At 40.2% G+C, this 17,620-nt stretch overlaps 2 protein-coding genes across 2 annotated transcripts in view; both read right to left on the bottom strand.

The window, feature by feature from the left end:
* Window positions 1–10,418, bottom strand: part of LOC121442574 (cytochrome b-245 heavy chain) — a 136,638-nt gene extending 126,220 nt beyond the window's left edge. The window contains exon 1 of the mRNA XM_041644158.1: window positions 10,350–10,418. The gene's annotated coding sequence lies outside the window, so the exon portion shown is untranslated. The remainder of the gene's footprint in view (window positions 1–10,349) is intronic.
* The window catches only part of LOC121442575 (membrane transport protein XK), a 47,800-nt gene that overhangs the window by 29,381 nt on the left and 799 nt on the right, over window positions 1–17,620 (bottom strand). Inside the window, exon 2 of the mRNA XM_041644161.1 lies at window positions 10,350–10,612. Within this exon, the coding sequence (XP_041500095.1) occupies window positions 10,350–10,612 (263 nt within the window). The remainder of the gene's footprint in view (window positions 1–10,349; window positions 10,613–17,620) is intronic.

The raw sequence follows: 17,620 nt of genomic DNA, 5'->3' as shown, positions 1-17,620 counted from the left end.
TTGATAGCCTCAGAGAATCCTGCTCTATACTGTAGAGGTAAGAAGGAGACCCTCAGAACAAAACCCTGCCTAGCTAAAGTTTCTACTTATAAAAGAGAGCCTAACAGGTTTTCTCTTCCTAGAAAGCACGTAAAAGATCTTAGAGTGGTCCAAAGGGGTGAGGGCCCATCTAAAGCAGGCATCTGAATTTATGAATGTCACCCATGTGGTGCTGGCTTTGGAGGCATGAAAGATACAAAAGTGAAGGGGTCATGAAATTATCCTCTGTGGTTCCAGGGAGCCAACAACGCTGTGCAAAGTATGGAAGTACTGGAGTCACTACGAAAAGGCAATAGGCTGGGGACCCTGAGAGGCCACTGCATGAAGCTGTGAAGGTGCGGCCTGGGTTTCAGTTAAGTCCCAAGGGTGATGGAGACGTCAGAGATGTGAAGCATCTGCCAATGAGAGTGGCATACAGGGAGTGGTTCAGCCCAGGCAACAAACCTGGAGGAGTGGAAGCATCCAAGCCCTTGGAAAGCAAAGCCTTAGACACCAGACATGGAGCTAGAGGATTTGCTATTTGCCCTGCTGAGTTCTGATCTTGCTATGGTCCTGTATTTCCTCACTATGCCCCAAAGAAACTCTTTCTTCCTTAAGTTGGTCACAGCATTTTATTGCAGCAATAAAAGGTAACTAATGTAAAATGTATCTAACATGGTAATGCATTTAAGCATCTGCTATGCTGTTCATGGGCCCCATGTTTCCTATGAAACCTGTAGGCACAGCTGAGCACAATACATAAACGGAGGTCAGTAACCTTGCTGATTGATCCTCCCAAGTCTCTTGATGCTGCAAAGACTTTGCTAGCCAGGCTGAATCAAATGCAATCTTCAAAATCAACCCCAGGAAAGATGCAGATCTCAGAGAGACTAGGAAGGCTGTACTCTTACACTACTACACGGACTGTAAAGTGATGATCTGACTGATTGCACAGGGCTGTTCATCTGACATTTTTAACCCACCTACTATAGCTCCTTTTATACTAAGTTAATTCAACTGGCATGCTGTCATGTTACACACCCAGGAGGTCATGTTTTAGATTATAATATGTGTCATAAGACAAATAAATGGCTTTTAAAAGTCAGACAGCTATCTAACCAATCTAATAGTCCAGGCTCAAGAACCAGGCTGGCTCTGACCAAAATCATTCTTTGAGAATAGAGCTCTGAATATAATGACTATTGTCACCGAAGGCCACAGAACTAGAAGAAACTCAGAACGTCTGGCTATAGAGATACTTCACCGCAGGGAAGGGAGGAGGTTAAAAACATCTTCATCCTGTGATCAGGGGAGTTGTCCATCTCCCCTGAGGTTACTGGGGAGAGGGAAGATGCAGTAGGAATGAGCAGGGGAGAATGAGATAAGTTCACAGGGTGCTCTGAGGCTGATGGAAGAATGGAGAAGAGGATCTAGGGGATCAAAAAAAAAAACAAACTATATTTGAAAATGTCATAATGAAACTCAGTACTTAGAAGTTAATTAAAAAATAAATTGGTGTTTTATAAGAGGCTTTACAAAGAAAATACACTTCATAGCTCTCCATGGAATCATGAATGTGTGTGAGGCAGAAATCTTGGGAGTAGGGTTTCGACACACACAAAAATATCACTGGGGATTGTGTGGTGAAAGCTGTTTCAGATTTTATAAGTACATTTTCCAGAGCCATAGCACAATTCTGGCCCTTCATTCTATTATTATTCCTGTAAATACATCAAAGCAAGTTGTTTTTTTTTTCTACTTCTAATAAGCCAGGCATAGGGAACCACCAGAAAAATGAAAGAGGAGAAGCAAAGCCTGCTCACTGTACTCATTGCCATTTGCCTCTGTCCTCTGCATAGTTAGTACTTTTCTATCATATCCCTTCAACAACAGAGGGTAGCAGTCATAACTAGTAATCCCAATTCCCAATAGGCAATGAGCCCCAGGCACAGCTAGCTGCTTTTTGGAAAAGTGGCCTGAGCTTGTGGGGACAGGAAAGGACTATGCAGCTATTATAGGAAACCAAAGAGGGGAGATTCTTCTAAGCTCCACATGAAGAACTCACTGCCCAGAGGAAACAGGGAATGTCCAAGACCACATGGAAAGAAAGTGGTGCACTGGGACCTGAAACTGAAGTCTTCTGATTATGTTGTGAAAGTTGACTGGACATCCTCTGAGAAGTCCCGTCTAAAGGGCCAACAGCAGCATAGGGGGGCATACCAGGACCTGATGAACAGTGAAAACTTCAAGTGTGTACATTCACAGGCAGGGGCATAGATTGTTGGCACACTTGATTTGGGTCCTAGAGCTAAGTGCAAGCAGCACTTGAGAGTGTTAATAATAATCCCATGGACTTTCTGTGAAACACCAGGGACAGAATTTATATATAATTCAGAAAAACTCTTCAGACACAGGCTCAACTTCTGATGACACTGTGTTGCTCTATGACATGCACCACCACTGACAACCCACAGCCTCCTTCTGAGAAGGATACTCACATTCAGCTCACAACTGAAGATCTGTATAGGTTCATTAATGTTCTGCTTAAATTATATGTTAGTTAAGTAACTGCATTTATATACTATTGTTATTTAGTTTACCAGTATGCCTAAGACTGGAGGCGCATGACTTTAGTCCCAGACCTTGAGAGACACAGGCAGGTCTATCTCTGTGAGTTTGAGGCCAACCTGGTCTACATAATGAGTTTCAGGACAGGCAGGGCTATGTAGAGGGACCTTTTCCCAAGAAAAAAGAATGATATAAAAGCATTTATACATATATTCCACACAGAATCTTAGTACTATACCTACTAATCCTTGTGCAAATCCTTTCAGAACGAGGCAAAAAATTAAAATCTAAAAGAAAACCCAGACTATATTTCCTAATTTGTGCATTTCCTTCTGGTTTCACCATCACTGTTCAGTGCTCTGTGAACACTTCTGACTCTCGAAGCTCATGCCAACGGTGTTCCACTTTCCATGATCTCCTCTATCCCAAGTCTTCTGACCTGAGATCTTCCCCCCAAAGAAGCATTTCCTACCACAGTCCATGTCTTCATCCACCCCTCTCCAGTTAGCACCATTGCACTGGGAATCCAATGTGCCTGGGAGGCCCAACCCAAATTTCTAAGGCTCCCAAGGCTTTCCATGCTCACAACTTCCTAGGACTGCTTCTCTGTCCTCTACCACAGTCAAATCCTCCTACCGGGGCCACCTGTGTTCACGCCTCACGAGGACCCCTTTCTCTTATCAAGACCTTCTTTTCTCTCTTGACCACCTCCTCCCCCCAAGACCACTGCTCACACAGTCCCCCGTTAGAAATTTCCCTTGTAAATCAAATCCCCAATACTGACCACAGCTTCCAAACGCACCACCACCCTCCTGGGTATTTCTCTAGCCCAAACGACAAACAAAAAAGAGTCAGAACCAGCGACTTCAGTTTAGATGCTTTAATAGCATGTTTGATTAGTCCCCCAGCTAGAACAACATTGTGACTGGTTGAGGTTGAAGGGGTGGTAGACCCTCCAACCTCTGAGACCTAGGCACCATTAGTTCTCATTGAGTTCTGATGTCTCTTCATCCATAGATCTGGGGTCTCCGAAGAGTTCGTGGAGCTGCTCGTTGTTCTCTACCACTTGATACACGTGTTCTGGGGTGATGCGCTTCCTGCCGTTGGTGTGAGCCTCCTCACCAGCCAGATCAAGGATGTTAGATGCAATGTACTCGAGCACACCGGCTAGGAATACTGGTGCAGAAGAGCTCAGGCGGCGGGAATACTTGCCCTCTCGCAGGTAGTGGTCTACCCGGCTAACAGGAAATTGAAGCTCTGCTCTGGTGGAGCGGGAGATGTTGCGTCTGCTGGAGATTTTGTTTCTGCAGGAGGTGTTGCCTTTGCAGGAGATGTTTCCTCTGGATCTTCTTCTAGCCATGGTGCTTGTTTGAAGAGACTGGCTGAACTCCAGGGCTCTTCTGGCCTGGGTCTCTCACAATACCCAACCCTCTGAACTACACATGTATTTATCTCTTCAGGACAGGTTTCTGTTACAACACAGACTTTATGATGTCACTGGTATCCACTGAGCTCTGATGGTCAGCACAGAAATGCCCATATTAGGAAAGAAACTGCCCACCTTTTCATGTGTGTGTGTTATACATATACATATGCACATGTTGCCTGTGTGTGGGTGCATGTGTGTGTGCCCTGAATTTGTTATCTGGAATCATCCTTGATCACTTTTCTGTCTTATTTACTGAGACAAGATCTCTCAATTCAAGTCAGAGCTCACCAATACAGAGAATCTTACTTACTAGCCACCTTACTTGAGAGATCCTGCCTTAGCCTTTCACAGCTGGAATTACAACAAGCCACCAGGCCCACCTGATTACATCCTCTTTTGATGGGAACCCTTTCTATTGATTTTTATATTCTGACAAGACCTCTGCGTCAATGGAAAACTCCTACCCAGAGGATTAAACTCTATGTTATGTATCAGACTCTAGCTTTCTCTCAATTGATATAGTTACCTTAGTGTTCCCAATCAGTATTCCTGTTTGTAGTTTTTACTCTTCTTTGAACTGCTCATCACATTTGCCATTTCATTTAATATCTGCCAGATATTTACATGTTAAGTATGTAACAGGTGTTCATATCTCCTTGAGGATTTTGATTTTACAATTTTAGATCATCTTACCCCCTCCCCCCCCCCCCCCCGTTTTGGAGCACATCCACAAATATACTTAACTGTTTTACTTTATCTGAGACACTTTACAGCTATTTCCAGTTCAATGACAGAAATGTACTCCCATGCCTACCCTTTTCATCAGTTCATGTGACTCCTATACATCAACAGAACACTTAAAATTTATTTTTAACATATAGTCATTGTACCAATTAATGGATTTTTCAAATTTTTAATATTTATTTATTGGGGAGCATAATGTTCTGGCAAGCATTTGGGAGTCGGGGAAAAACTTGAGGAGTTGGTTCTCTCCACCATATGGAAGTCACTAGTGTAAGTACTAGTCTGAGCCTCCATCTTTGTAGGCCCCCCACCCTCACCAAACCTGACCCCTCCCCGAGGAGTGGCAGGACAGCCCTGCCCCTGTGCCCACCAACCTGACCCCTCCCCCAAGGAGGGGCAAGACAGCCCCACCCCTGTGCCCATCAAACCTGAATCCTCCCCTGAGGTGAGGCAAGGCAACCTGCCAAAACCTTGACCCCTTCCTCAAGGAGGGGCAAGACAGCCCCAGCCCTGTGCCTGCCAAAATCTTGACCCCTCTGCCGAGGAGGGCCAAGACAGCCCACCAAAACCTTGACCACTCCCCAAGTCTATTTAAACTGCTCCTGGGAAAGTGAGGCCTTTTCTCCCCACTCCTCTACCGGTTACCCCTACCCCCACCCCTCCCCCAACCCCCCACTTCCCCTACCCCCAAATCCCCATCTGAGAATGCAGAAATCCCATTAAACCTGGATATCCTTTAATTCGACTCTATGTCATTTGGCTTGATTGGGATTTTTGCTAGGCACAGAGCTTGCATTACGAAAATTCCTAACAACTAGGTGTAGAGACAGTGCTCTTAACAGTTAAGTCATCTCTCCAGCCCTTGTGTAAAGTTCTTTTTGATTCCGTTTTTACTATTGTGTTTTCTTCATTTCTAATTTAGTGTGCTGGCTTTTTTCCCCCTATTCCTTTACAGTTGATAAGTTATTGCCCATTGTTAACAACAGTGACTGACACTTTTCTGGTTTTGTTCTATTTTCTATTAAGATAAAGTTTACAGCAGCGTAGTACTCTAATGTGTAGATATTCCATACTTTCTTCATCCATTCTTCCATTGAAGGGCATCTAGGTTGTTTCCAGGTTCTGGCTATTACAAATAATACTGCTATGAACATAGTTGAACAAATGCTTTTGTCATATGATAGGGCATCTCTTGGGTATATTCCAAAGAGTGGTATTGCTGGGTCCAGGGGTAGGTTGATCCCGAATTTCCTGAGAAACCGAAACACTGACTTCCATAGTGGTTGCACAAGATTGCATTCCCACCAGCAATGGATGAGTGTACCCCTTCCTCCACAGCCTCTCCAGCAAAGGTTATCGTTGGTGTTTTTGACTTTAGCCATTCTGACAGGTGTAAGATGATATCTCAAAGTTGTTTTGATTTGCATTTCCCTGATTGCTAAGGAAGTTGAGCATGACCTTAAGTGTCTTTTGGCCATTTGAACTTCTTCTGTTGAGAATTCTCTGTTCAGATCAGTGCCCCATTTTTTAATTGGGTTAATTAGCATTTTAAAGTCTAGTTTCTTGAGTTCTCTATATATTTTGGAGATGAGACCTTTGTCTGTTGCAGGGTTGGTGAAGATCTTCTCCCAGTCAGTAGGTTGCCTTTGTGTCTTAGTGACAGTGTCCTTTGCTTTGCAGAAGCTTCTCAGTTTTAGTAGGTCCCATTTATTCAATGTTGCCCTTAATGTCTGTGCTTCTGGGGTTATACATAGGAAGCGATCTCCTGTGCCCATCTGTTGTAGGGTATTTTCCACTTCGGTAAAAAAACAATGACTTCTAGAATTTTGCATGCAAATGGATGGAAATAGCAAACACTATCCTGAGTGAGGTATCCCAGACCCAAAAAGATGAACATGGGATGTACTCACTCATAATTGTTTTCTAGCCATAAATAAGGGTCACGGAGTCTACAATAGGTGAATCTAAAGAAGCTAAGTAAGAAGGGGAACCCAAGGAAAAACATATAGTTATCCTCTTGGCTAAGGGAAGTAGACAAAATTGCCAGGGAGAAAATTGGGATCTTGGGGGTGGGGTGGGATGGGGGTAAGGGGAGATGGGGAGAGAAAAGTTAGAAGGGAAGGAGGTCGGGCCTTGGGAAAACAGGAGGATTGGGATAAAGGAAGGTTGGATAGGGGAGCACGGAACCACAATTCTTAGTTAAGGGAGCCACTTTAGGGTTGGCAAGAGACCTGACCCTAGAGGGGCTCCCAGGTGCCCAAGCTGAGGTCCCCAGTTAGTTCCTGGGGCAGTTGAGGATAGGGAACCTGAAATGACCCTATCCTAGAGCAATACTGACGAATACCTTGCATATCATCATAGAACCTTCATCTGGTGATGGATGGAGACAGAGACAGAGACCCACACAGGAGCACTGGATTGAGCTCCCAGGGTCCCAATGAGGAGCAGAAGGAGGGAGAACATGAGCAAAGAAGTCGGGACCACGAGGGATGCACCCACCCACTGAGACAGTGGAGCTGATCTATTGAGAGCTCACCAAGACCAGCTGGACTGTGACTGAAAAAGCATGGGATAAAACTGGACTCTCTGAACATGGCGAACAATGAGGGCTGATGAGACGCAAAGGACAATGGCATGGGGGTTTGATCCTACGTAATGTGATGGCTTTGTGGGAGCCTAGCCAGTTTGGATGTTCACCTTCCTAGATATGGACGGAGGGGGGAGGTCCTAGGTCTTACCACAGGGCAGAAAACCCTGACTGCTCTTTGGACTGGAGAGGGAGGGGGAAAAGAGTGGGGGGAGGGGGAGAAGGGTGGGAGGAGGGGGCGTAGGGTGGGAGGAGGGGGAGGGAAATGGGAGGCTGGGAGGAGGTGGAAACTTGTTTTTTTTTCTCCTTTTCTCAATAAAAAAAGAAAAAAAAAGATAAAGTTTACATAACATAAAATTTACCATCTTAGCCAGTAATAAAATTTGGTGTCTACTGGCAATGTTATGAAACTGTTAGGATCCAACCATGGAAACTGCTTCCTGGAAACCAGATTCAAATGTCCTTAGAGTTCTCATACCTCCAATCCTTTGCAGAGTAGCTTTAAGGTATTATGAGGTCTGATGCCCCAGTCTGGTATCGAACTCTTATATAGACATGGACGGCCTTGAATTTCTGATACTCGTGCCTCCACCTCCCAAATGCTGAATTATAGGCATGTGTCACCATACCTGGTTTATTCTGTGCTAGTGTAAGGGATTAAACCCAGAGAGCTTCAGGCAAGTTAGGCAAGCATTCTAGCGACTAGGCCACATTCAAGACTTCCACCCCTTTTTGAGACAGAGTATCTCTCATATATAGCAGACTGGAAACAAGGAATCTTAGACTTCTTATTTTCCTGTTCCAAGCGCTGTAGTAAAGTGTGCACCACCACACTTGGTTTGTGTGGTTCTGGGGACTGAACTCAGGGCTTCATGTATGCTAAGTAAACACTCTACCTACTGAGCTATGATACATTCCTAGCCCCTTTTGTGTTTCTTCCATTTCTTTTTCTTTTTTCTATGGTAATGAAAACTGAACAGAAGGCCATGCACTTGCTAAGCAAGCGCTCTTCCACTGACCCACATTCCCAGTCCTACCTTCTGACATCCATTGAAAACAGACTTACCTCCCTTTATGCACTCATCTCAGTACTCCTTCTTATATCTTCAGGTCTGTTCTTTGGTCTACTTTTTGAGGTAATTTTAACATCTTTTTTTTCTCATGATCTAAATAGAATCTTTAAATATGTTCATTTTGTAAAAACTCTAAATCTTAAATTACAAAAAAAATCACAGAATCTTGCTTCTTGTACAGAGAGCTTCAGTGACTATAACTGTGGCAGGAACCTGAAAATACTCTTTAGCATCTCCTCTGCTTTACCTTCATATCTAATTAGTCATCAGTCATTCCTTCTCCATATCTTTAATATCGTTTCAAGAATCCATTCTGACCATTCTACTCCAATGCATTATCACTGTCCCCTACACATTGTAGTGACACACTTACTGTCCTTCCTATTCCTTCCCAGACTATCTTCCAATTCATTTCCAAGGGTGGTCATTTACTAATACTAAATCTGCTTGTGACACTGTATCACTTAGAACTCATCAGTGGCTTCCCATTCCATGTGGGCTAACACTTTAAATCTTAAGATGCTCTATATTGTTTTTCCGTAGTCTCTGCCTCATTGGCCATTTTTAAATATAAATCTATGTTCTGGAAAAGTCTGACTCATTTCCAACCTTGGTTAGAATCCACAAAGTCTCCCTAACTTTTACTTTGCATACTTTATCAGAAGTAAAATAAATACATGACTAATGATTTATTTCATGTCTGTCATTTTCTTTCAAGGTGATAGGAGCCTGTCCATTTCATTAACACTTTATCGTCAGAGACAAGCGCAGAGACTAGAACACAGAACATACTCAATAGATACTCACTGCATCCATGAATGAAACTACACAAATCTAATCTTAGCTCACAGTTCCTCTAGTAGACTGTAGGTATGATTTCCCTCTTCAAGCAGATGAAAAGAACACCCTCTACCTCATGGGACACCATGAGAAACAAATGCTACGAGGTTCAGCACAGTACCTGCCATAAAATAAGTGTCCATGGAACAATCTTTATTACAGTCAATTTTACCTCCTATAGTAAAATACAGAAGGGTACCCTCAAGCAAGACGAATGGTAAGCTGTCTGAACCTTCCCAGAGCAGAATAATCTTAGAATTCTAACCTGGGTTTAAGAGCAACATATCCTCTAAGATCCCAGTGATTTGATCAAGCTTCTGCTGACTAAACTGAAGAAGTCAAAGACTGCCCACCTTATCCAAAATGAAGTTTCACAGAGACAGGGTGTGTTATTTGTTAACTATACAAAAATTTTGTAATAGTGCATGATGTTATTTATATAAAATAGGCACAATAGACATATCCACAGAAATAGCAAGAAGATTCGCAATTGCTAAGGACAAGAGAACAAGGAAAAAATAGTGACTGATAATGTGTAGGTTACTTCTATGTTCTAAATTTTAGAGTCTAAAATGATAGATAACAGTTATGTTGGCACAACACTATAAATATACTAAAACTACTGAATTTGCTTTACAAATTAGACTGCAGTTAAAAAGAAAATAACCCTTTAGCTATCATGTAGATGGCTCAAGACCACAAAAATGACTCAGTTTCACAACTGGAAGCAGTACCACGCTGTAAAGGAAGCCTAAACTCTGCCCACATGGACAAGAGGTGAGTCTCTAAGAACATATCAGTATATTAGTCTTCAATAAATTCTAACTCCCACATATTTGAGCCACCTCAGCTGGTCCACACTAGAGCACAGATAAACTTATCCTTTTGAACCCTGACCAAAATACAGATTCATAAGCCCCCTCCTCCAAAAAGTGTTACCATTTTAACTTACTGGGAGTTTAGGTTAGCAAAGAGAACACAGATTCAGAACAAATGAACATCTAAATGGGTTTCACCCAAATAAAAATTGTTTTGCTTCTCATTTTGAACCTCAAATAAAAACAGAAAATAAAAAAAAATGCATACATACTTCTTCCAGTAGAGATGTTCTGCTGCAACACGGTAATATACAGCTGTAGGGTCAGTTGTGGGGCAGAGCCTAGGAAAGCCTGGATCACTGATGCCCGACTGAAGGCGGAACGGTGGGTAAACATCTTGCCTTCTGCCTGGCCCACCTCCTTCTCAACCTCCTCTGAGAGGCCATCTTTTGGCATCTGTCGTTTCTTAGTGATGCTCACATAAGGCTCTTCATTCGGGTTGGACTGACAGTAGAGGCAAAAGACTTCAAAACACCTAGGAACAAATTAATGAGTCATTGCAATTAATGACTGGCAGAATTCTGTCCTTTCCCAGTCATCTTGTTTTCACTTAGCCTGATTCTCAAACCCTTGCCCGGCTATTCTAAATCTCTAAGGATCAGTTCTTAGGGGTTCAGTCTTCTACAAGGACTCCAGTAGACCACTGGGAATTGAGCAAGAATCAAGAAAAGGTGACACTGAAAGCTACCAAGGCAAAGAAAACAAGACAATGGGAAGCAGTTAACACTCTAGAGCCACAGAAAAAAATGGTTAGCTTTTCTTCCTGACATACATTACCTGTGCAGCTGTAGATAAAGCCCTTAGATTCTGAACTTTCCCTCTCAATAATAAAATAGAGAAAACACATACTTTGTCATCCTTCTACGAAAGAGGACTAAAGGGTATAGGGCTGTGTGTAAACGTTCCACATAAAACTGATGCCACAAACCAGCCTAGTTAAAAAAGGATGTGCAGGCTCACTTAATCATCTAAGCACTCTCTAGAGTCTAGAGGCTGGGGAAGAATAATTGTCAAGCATTCAAGGCCAGTGTGGGCTATACAGTGAGTTATAGATGAGCCTCAGCTACAATAAGGCTGAGAGATGGTGGAGGAAGCGGGGATGGAGGGAGGGAGGAAGGGAGGGAGGAAAGGAGGAGAGGAACATGAAGATGAATGAAATTAGGTACTTTTATAGCACATAGTTGCTAAATGCTAAGAATTTAGAATTCATTGAAAGACCACATATTATCTATTTTTTTATCCTAATAATCCCATATTGGCCATGGTAAATTCAAACATGCCTGGGGTTGGCAAATGCCTTATTTAAGGAGTCCGAAGCCTGCTCTAGGGACACATCCTTAAGGAACCAGTGTCTAAAATTTTTGTCTCTAGATAATATTATAGATAGACACTGATGGAAAGAAAAAGTACTGGTGGCTATGATTTGTTTAAAACAAATACACACAGAGAGAGAGAGACAGACAGACAGAGAGAGAGAGAGAGAGAGAGAGAGAGAGAGAGAGAGAGAGAGAGAGGGGATAGATTTGATGGATGGATCAATGGAACAATGGAAAGGTACATGAAACAAAATGTTAATTATAGAATCTAGGATGCAGGTACTTGGGTGTACAAGTCAATAAGATTTTCTTCTGCATGTTTGAAAGCTTACATAATGAAATGCTAGGAAAAACAAGTTTTCCCTTAGTTTTAAACATTGACTTTTATGCCCTAAAACAAGCACTTTCATAACAATCTTATAATGCTGCTAGATTTTATGGCTTCACTGGGTTTATTGAATGTTGTTAACTTTATAATATCACCTGGAGGTATCTATGACAACCTAAGTACATTTATAATTTGAAATAGTAAATTAAAACCTTCTTTTTGATGCATGAAAAGAAATACAACAACCTTTCCGGTAAACACGAAGTGGACAGATTTCATGATTATTACCTTTGTTCACTTCTTTCTAGGGGGAAGAAAGTGTGTGGTTTGTGTATTGGGGAAGTCTGTCTACTGTCTTGTAATATATATTCAATCAAAGATGATTGTTGGAGCATCGAAAGTGGAAATGCATAGAAGATCGAATAAAATGGTCATGGTATTTATTCTCAAAGTGGTGATGACAGCAGATGTAGTTTACTAAATCTGTCTACTATCTATCTTGTAATATGTTTTCAATCAAAGATTCTTTAATATATTTTATCAAGACATGGCAGTATAGTCTAGTTTGTTCAGAAGAAAAAAAGATAATACTTTAGTTCATGAATTCAAGGCTATCTCCTCCAAAATTTAAACCTTTGACTGACAATGAACACCCCTGTTACTATTGTTAGACCATCAAAAGTGGTAAGGTGTAGAAGAGAGGTTAACGTGGTCGTGATATTTATTCTCAAAGAGGTGATGATAGCAGATGTACTTTACTAGATAGCTTGAAGACTCCCACTCCATTCATTCAGAGGTGCTCACTTTCTAGATGGGATAATGGAGCATATACAGAATAAATATAATATGTAACACAACAATATTTATGTTGTACTTTTAGTTCACATGATAGTTTCTGATATACCAGCTCACAAAGAAACCTTACAAAAGAATTTAAATCAGCATCACTTCTAATAGCAAAATAATGGGATTATTTTAGAGGTCTTCAAAATAAAAGGATAAATATATACAAGCACATCCATTCAACTAAATACTATGTTGTTCTCAAAACCAACAGTTGAGGAAAATGTCTAATATAAATAGCATCTGGTGAGATGGCTTAGTGGGTGAAGGTGCTTGCTACCAAACCTGAGCATTTGAGTTTAATCCCTGGGTTTCTGTTAAGTAGTGAAAGAAGAGAACAGACTCTCCCAAGTTGTCCTCTGACCTTCACACAGGCACCCAGATATGTGTGAGACATGTGTACATGCACGCAAACACAGACACACAAATACACAATCAAATTTACTTTTTCAAAGAAATTAAAATCCTGGGCTTGGAATATAGTCTGCTCAGCATGTATTAGGCCCTGGATTCAATCCATAACAATCTAATTTATTAAAATAAAAATACATTTATCATATTTGAAAAAATATTTTATCATATTTGATAAGGGAAGCAATTTTTTCAGTTTCTTTTTTTTCCTTTTTGTAAATTGATTTTTATTGAGCTTTACATTTTTCTCTGCTCCCCTCCCCTTCAACCCTCTCCCAAGGTTCCCATGCTCCCAATTTACTCAGGATATCTTGTCTTTTTCTACTTCCCATGTACATTAGATCTATGTAAGTCTCTCTTAGTGTCCTCACTGATGTCTAAGTTCTCTGGAATTGGGAAGCAAATTTAAGAGAAACCGTCAAACATATATTCACACAAACATACACATGAACAGTGAAATGACAGAACTGAATTATTGTGACTCAAAAGTGCCAATTGTTAAAAAGAAATTGTGTAAACAAGTTGTTAAACAACTAGCACATTGGTCAGACTTGATGGGGATAAATAAATTTTGTAAATTAGTAAACTGCTGAAATTTGGGTTCATTTTTCCTGACAGTTTACAATCATACCCCATAAAATTACTAGCAAGGATACAAAACAAAGCATTAAGAATTATTCTCTTTAGGCAGTTGAATTAAAGATTTTATTTTCTTCACTGTACAAATATATTTTGTTTCTCTGTTATTTTAACAAATATTCTTTACTCGTGATTTAAAAGTCAAAGTTAGAGATTTTAAAGACCAAAATAAACAAGCAAAAGGTAGAACATGCTAAAAGCTGCTCTAAGAAATGAATGAATGAAATAAGGGTTTGTATAAAAATGAAACTCTATTGATGTTTGAGGAGAGTATATAAAATAGGAATCATTTATAGAATTTTTTTAAATGAAACTTGAGATCAACTTATGCAAATGACAAAGTTTCCAGCAAAAAAAAAAAAATAAAAAAAAAATAATGGCACAGGAAGCTCCAATGTTGGAGCCTCTCACAATTCACTGCTTTCCCCAAGTGATTTATTTGTCTTTGTCCTCCTTTTAGACAGGGTCTCTCTATGTTGTCCTGGCTGTCCTGGAGCTCACTATGTAGACCAAGCTGGCCTTGAACTCATAGAGATTCACCTGCCTCTGCCTCTGAGTGCTGGGATTAAAGTTATACACCACCATGCCTGGTATATCTTAACAAAACTTCAAACAATGTATCTTATAAATTTATGAACTGTTCCAAGACCTCTTACTACTACTACTACTAAACACTTACTACTACTTCTAAAAACTAAGAAACAAACTATTGTTTTCTTAAAATTCTGCCAAGACTCATCTAATTACTCCAATGTTGCTTAGAGGGTTTGTTTTAATTGTTGTTTCTCTGCACGAACTACTTGAATAAAATCACCAAAGGTAAGAGCTAAGGATGTAGGTCAGTGGTAGAGGACCAGCATCCTTCATAAAGATTATTCAAGGTAGTTTTTCAATATCACATACTCCATTGGTCAGGAAGCTTTTGTGTAATGTAAGTATTTTAGGTTCTATAGGCTATCAGGGTCTCTGCGCAACTCTGCCTCTGCAGACAAATAATATATAAAGAAATGGCTATAGATAGTTATATTCCAATAAAACTTTATTTACGGGGGCTGGAGAGATGGCTCAGAGGTTAAGAACACTGACTGTTCTTCCAGAGGTCCTGAGTTCAATTCCCAGCAACCACCTGGTGGTTCATAATCATCTGTAATGAGATCTGGTTCCCTCTTCTGGCCTCCAGCCATATATGGAGGCCAAATGTTTTATACATAATAAATAAATCTTAAAAAAGAAAGAAAATAGAAAAAAAACTTTATATTTACAAAAACAGGTGGTGGCATGATTTGGCCAGTGGAGCACAGCCTGAAGACCTCATGATGATCTTTGCTGTAGATATTTAGTAATTTGATCATTTTTTTCACTCAGTTCCATTTTCTAGCATAATATAATTTATTTGTCAATCATAACAGCAGTTTGTCCCCTAGGTAAAACTAGGCATGTTGGTGGCAGCACAAATGACTTGAGGTACCAAGGACTCTAATGAAAATACTTTTTCCAAAGAAATATTTGGTTTTTCCAGAATATTTAGTATAACTTAAAGATTTTCCTTCAAATTGGAAAAAAGATAATTCAAGACACTATCCAGTTCATATTAGAAAAAACTATAGAAACTATAGCTAAACATTTAAATATATGACTAAAATTATAATAAATAAATGAACTAAATAGTTCTGCCAATGACTCCCTGGAGTAATAAAGGGGTAGAAGTGAGCTAACAGTTACAGTCCATAATCATTAGTGGAAGGTATTACAGACTAAGGATCTGACATATTAAGGCAAGCACTATATAGAATAAAATATATATGCACTTTAATTGGGTCATATTGTATGAACTCAATAACAGCATCTCCCTAAAAATGGTAGTTTGGCTACCCTAACTTGAGTAGAAGTAAACTGCCCCCAAACAACTTGAAAATATTACTAAAAACCATTGCTAAGGGGTAAAAGGGAAGAAATGTTGTGATTCCCTTGTTTGTGGAAATAACTGGATCTTTCTGAAAAGCTGATGATTTCAGAGTTCAAATTAGAACCTGTCATTAGGAAGAAATCTCAGTAATAATTTTTAAGTCCCATTAACCAAAAATCAACAAATTTCCTTTTCATTTGCAAGCTAAGGGTCTTGAAACCTTATTTTGTGTATCTCATTTCAAAGATCATGGGTCCATTACTTCTTGACATAAATCAGCTAATATCTGAATATGAGACTCTTTTCCTTAATAAAGTTTTTTAAGTACATTGATGACTGAAGAATACCAAAGAATTTATAATAAAGAAGAAATTTGTCTTATGTTCATATTTAGGAGGAAAAAACCCTAAACTCACACTCTGCCATTCAGTTCTATTGTTCTTAACATCTTAATATACACCCTTGAACTCTAGATTATAGTTGCTGTTTTTATAAGCAATATTCTATCAGCTTTGTGTTGAGGTACTCTTAAGGTTAAGAGACACTTCTAAATGACAGCAATGATAGAGGATTCTTACTTGCCTGGTTACTTTTGGTTGTTTATTTTTTTTTTAAATTTTGCTCACAAATAATGAACCATTTAAAGCTTTGAAGATGGAACTGCTGATAAAGTGTACTGAACACTCTACTTTCTTTTACAGAACACAGAGAACATAATGAACCTAATTGCCTTTTGGAAGGAAGCCTTGGGAACATGCTCCAGAGCCTCATTTACTCCTTGTATAAAATGGGGACAGGGATTGAGAGCGCCTATAGCATTGGCGGAGCACGGGTTTAGTATGCCTAAGGTCCTTGATTCCAGCACCAAAATAACAGATACGCAGTGAACAAATCCAAGAGTCAATCAGCTAAGGCATGGAGGTGTGAACCAATCCTCTCAGCACCAGCAACCTTTGTGAATTCTCAGTTCCCCAAGCCACTCCACCCAAACATGAGTTTCCTCCCCACAGATGACATTAAATGATGAGTGCCTTGTCTAAAGTCAAACCTCACTTTGCTTCTCGAGCAGGGGCACTAGCAGGACCACAGGGCTTGCTTAGGAACATGGGTTCCCTACTAGCTAATTGATTGCCATGCTTCCTAAGTACCCCCAACCCAATTTTCTGATGCCTCCCTGACTGCCAGCAACACTACTACCAGCATAGATTTCTTGTCCTTTCTAGGAATCCCTAGTTTCTGAAGAATGGGGAACCTGTTTACCGAGTTTGCCATAACTGTTAAACTGCACAGTACAGTAAGCTAAAACGGTTGTGTTTAAAGTAGCATGCAAAGTTTTAATATTGTGAACGCTTTTTTAATCTGAACATAAACTTTTACTTTCGCATTTCCCCGAGTAAGATAAAAGATAGGAAAATAATACATTTAAATTCCCTTCAAGTTCTGAGATTAAAATCAGGTCTATTTCATGACTGTGTACTTCTTGTTTTGTGTTCATAGAGATTAATTCTCAGGGCTAAGGATTTAGCCCAGTGGTAGAGCATTTGTCTAGCCTGTACCAGGCCCTGGATTGACTCCACAGCACCACAAAGAGCAACAACAACAACTTCTCCCCCCAGAAATGGCATTAACAGTTTTTCTTAACACATAGTAACTTCCTGTCTTCAAGGCACATTGTGTCCCAGATTTCATGACTATATTAGAAATTGGGCAGACTCAGAAGACATCTCTGGTACCGTATGTTTTCACGCTAGACAATAATCATCACGCTAAGAGAAAAGTAGGGTGCATGAATTTATAGACTTCTGTATATGAATTAAATAAATTTTAACAAAGCACTTAGAGTAGTGCCTGGTACACAGTTAAGTGCCATGTGCTTGATAAACAAAATTAAATGACCCATAAAGGCTCTGACTTTAACCGCGCTTAGAGTAACTTCTAAAGACCACGCATGCCAATCCTGCAGAAGTCCACTTGACCACAGAGAAAGCCACGTACTTTTAGGAGACCAAAAAAAAAAAAAAAAAAAAAAGGCAAAGACTG

This window comes from Microtus oregoni, unplaced genomic scaffold (assembly GCF_018167655.1).
Source record: "Microtus oregoni isolate MIOR12 unplaced genomic scaffold, Mior012 000092F_000, whole genome shotgun sequence".
NCBI classification, from domain to species: domain Eukaryota; kingdom Metazoa; phylum Chordata; class Mammalia; order Rodentia; family Cricetidae; genus Microtus; species Microtus oregoni.
Note: the sequence above shows the minus strand (reverse complement) of the source record. Positions and strands in the feature narration are given on the sequence as shown.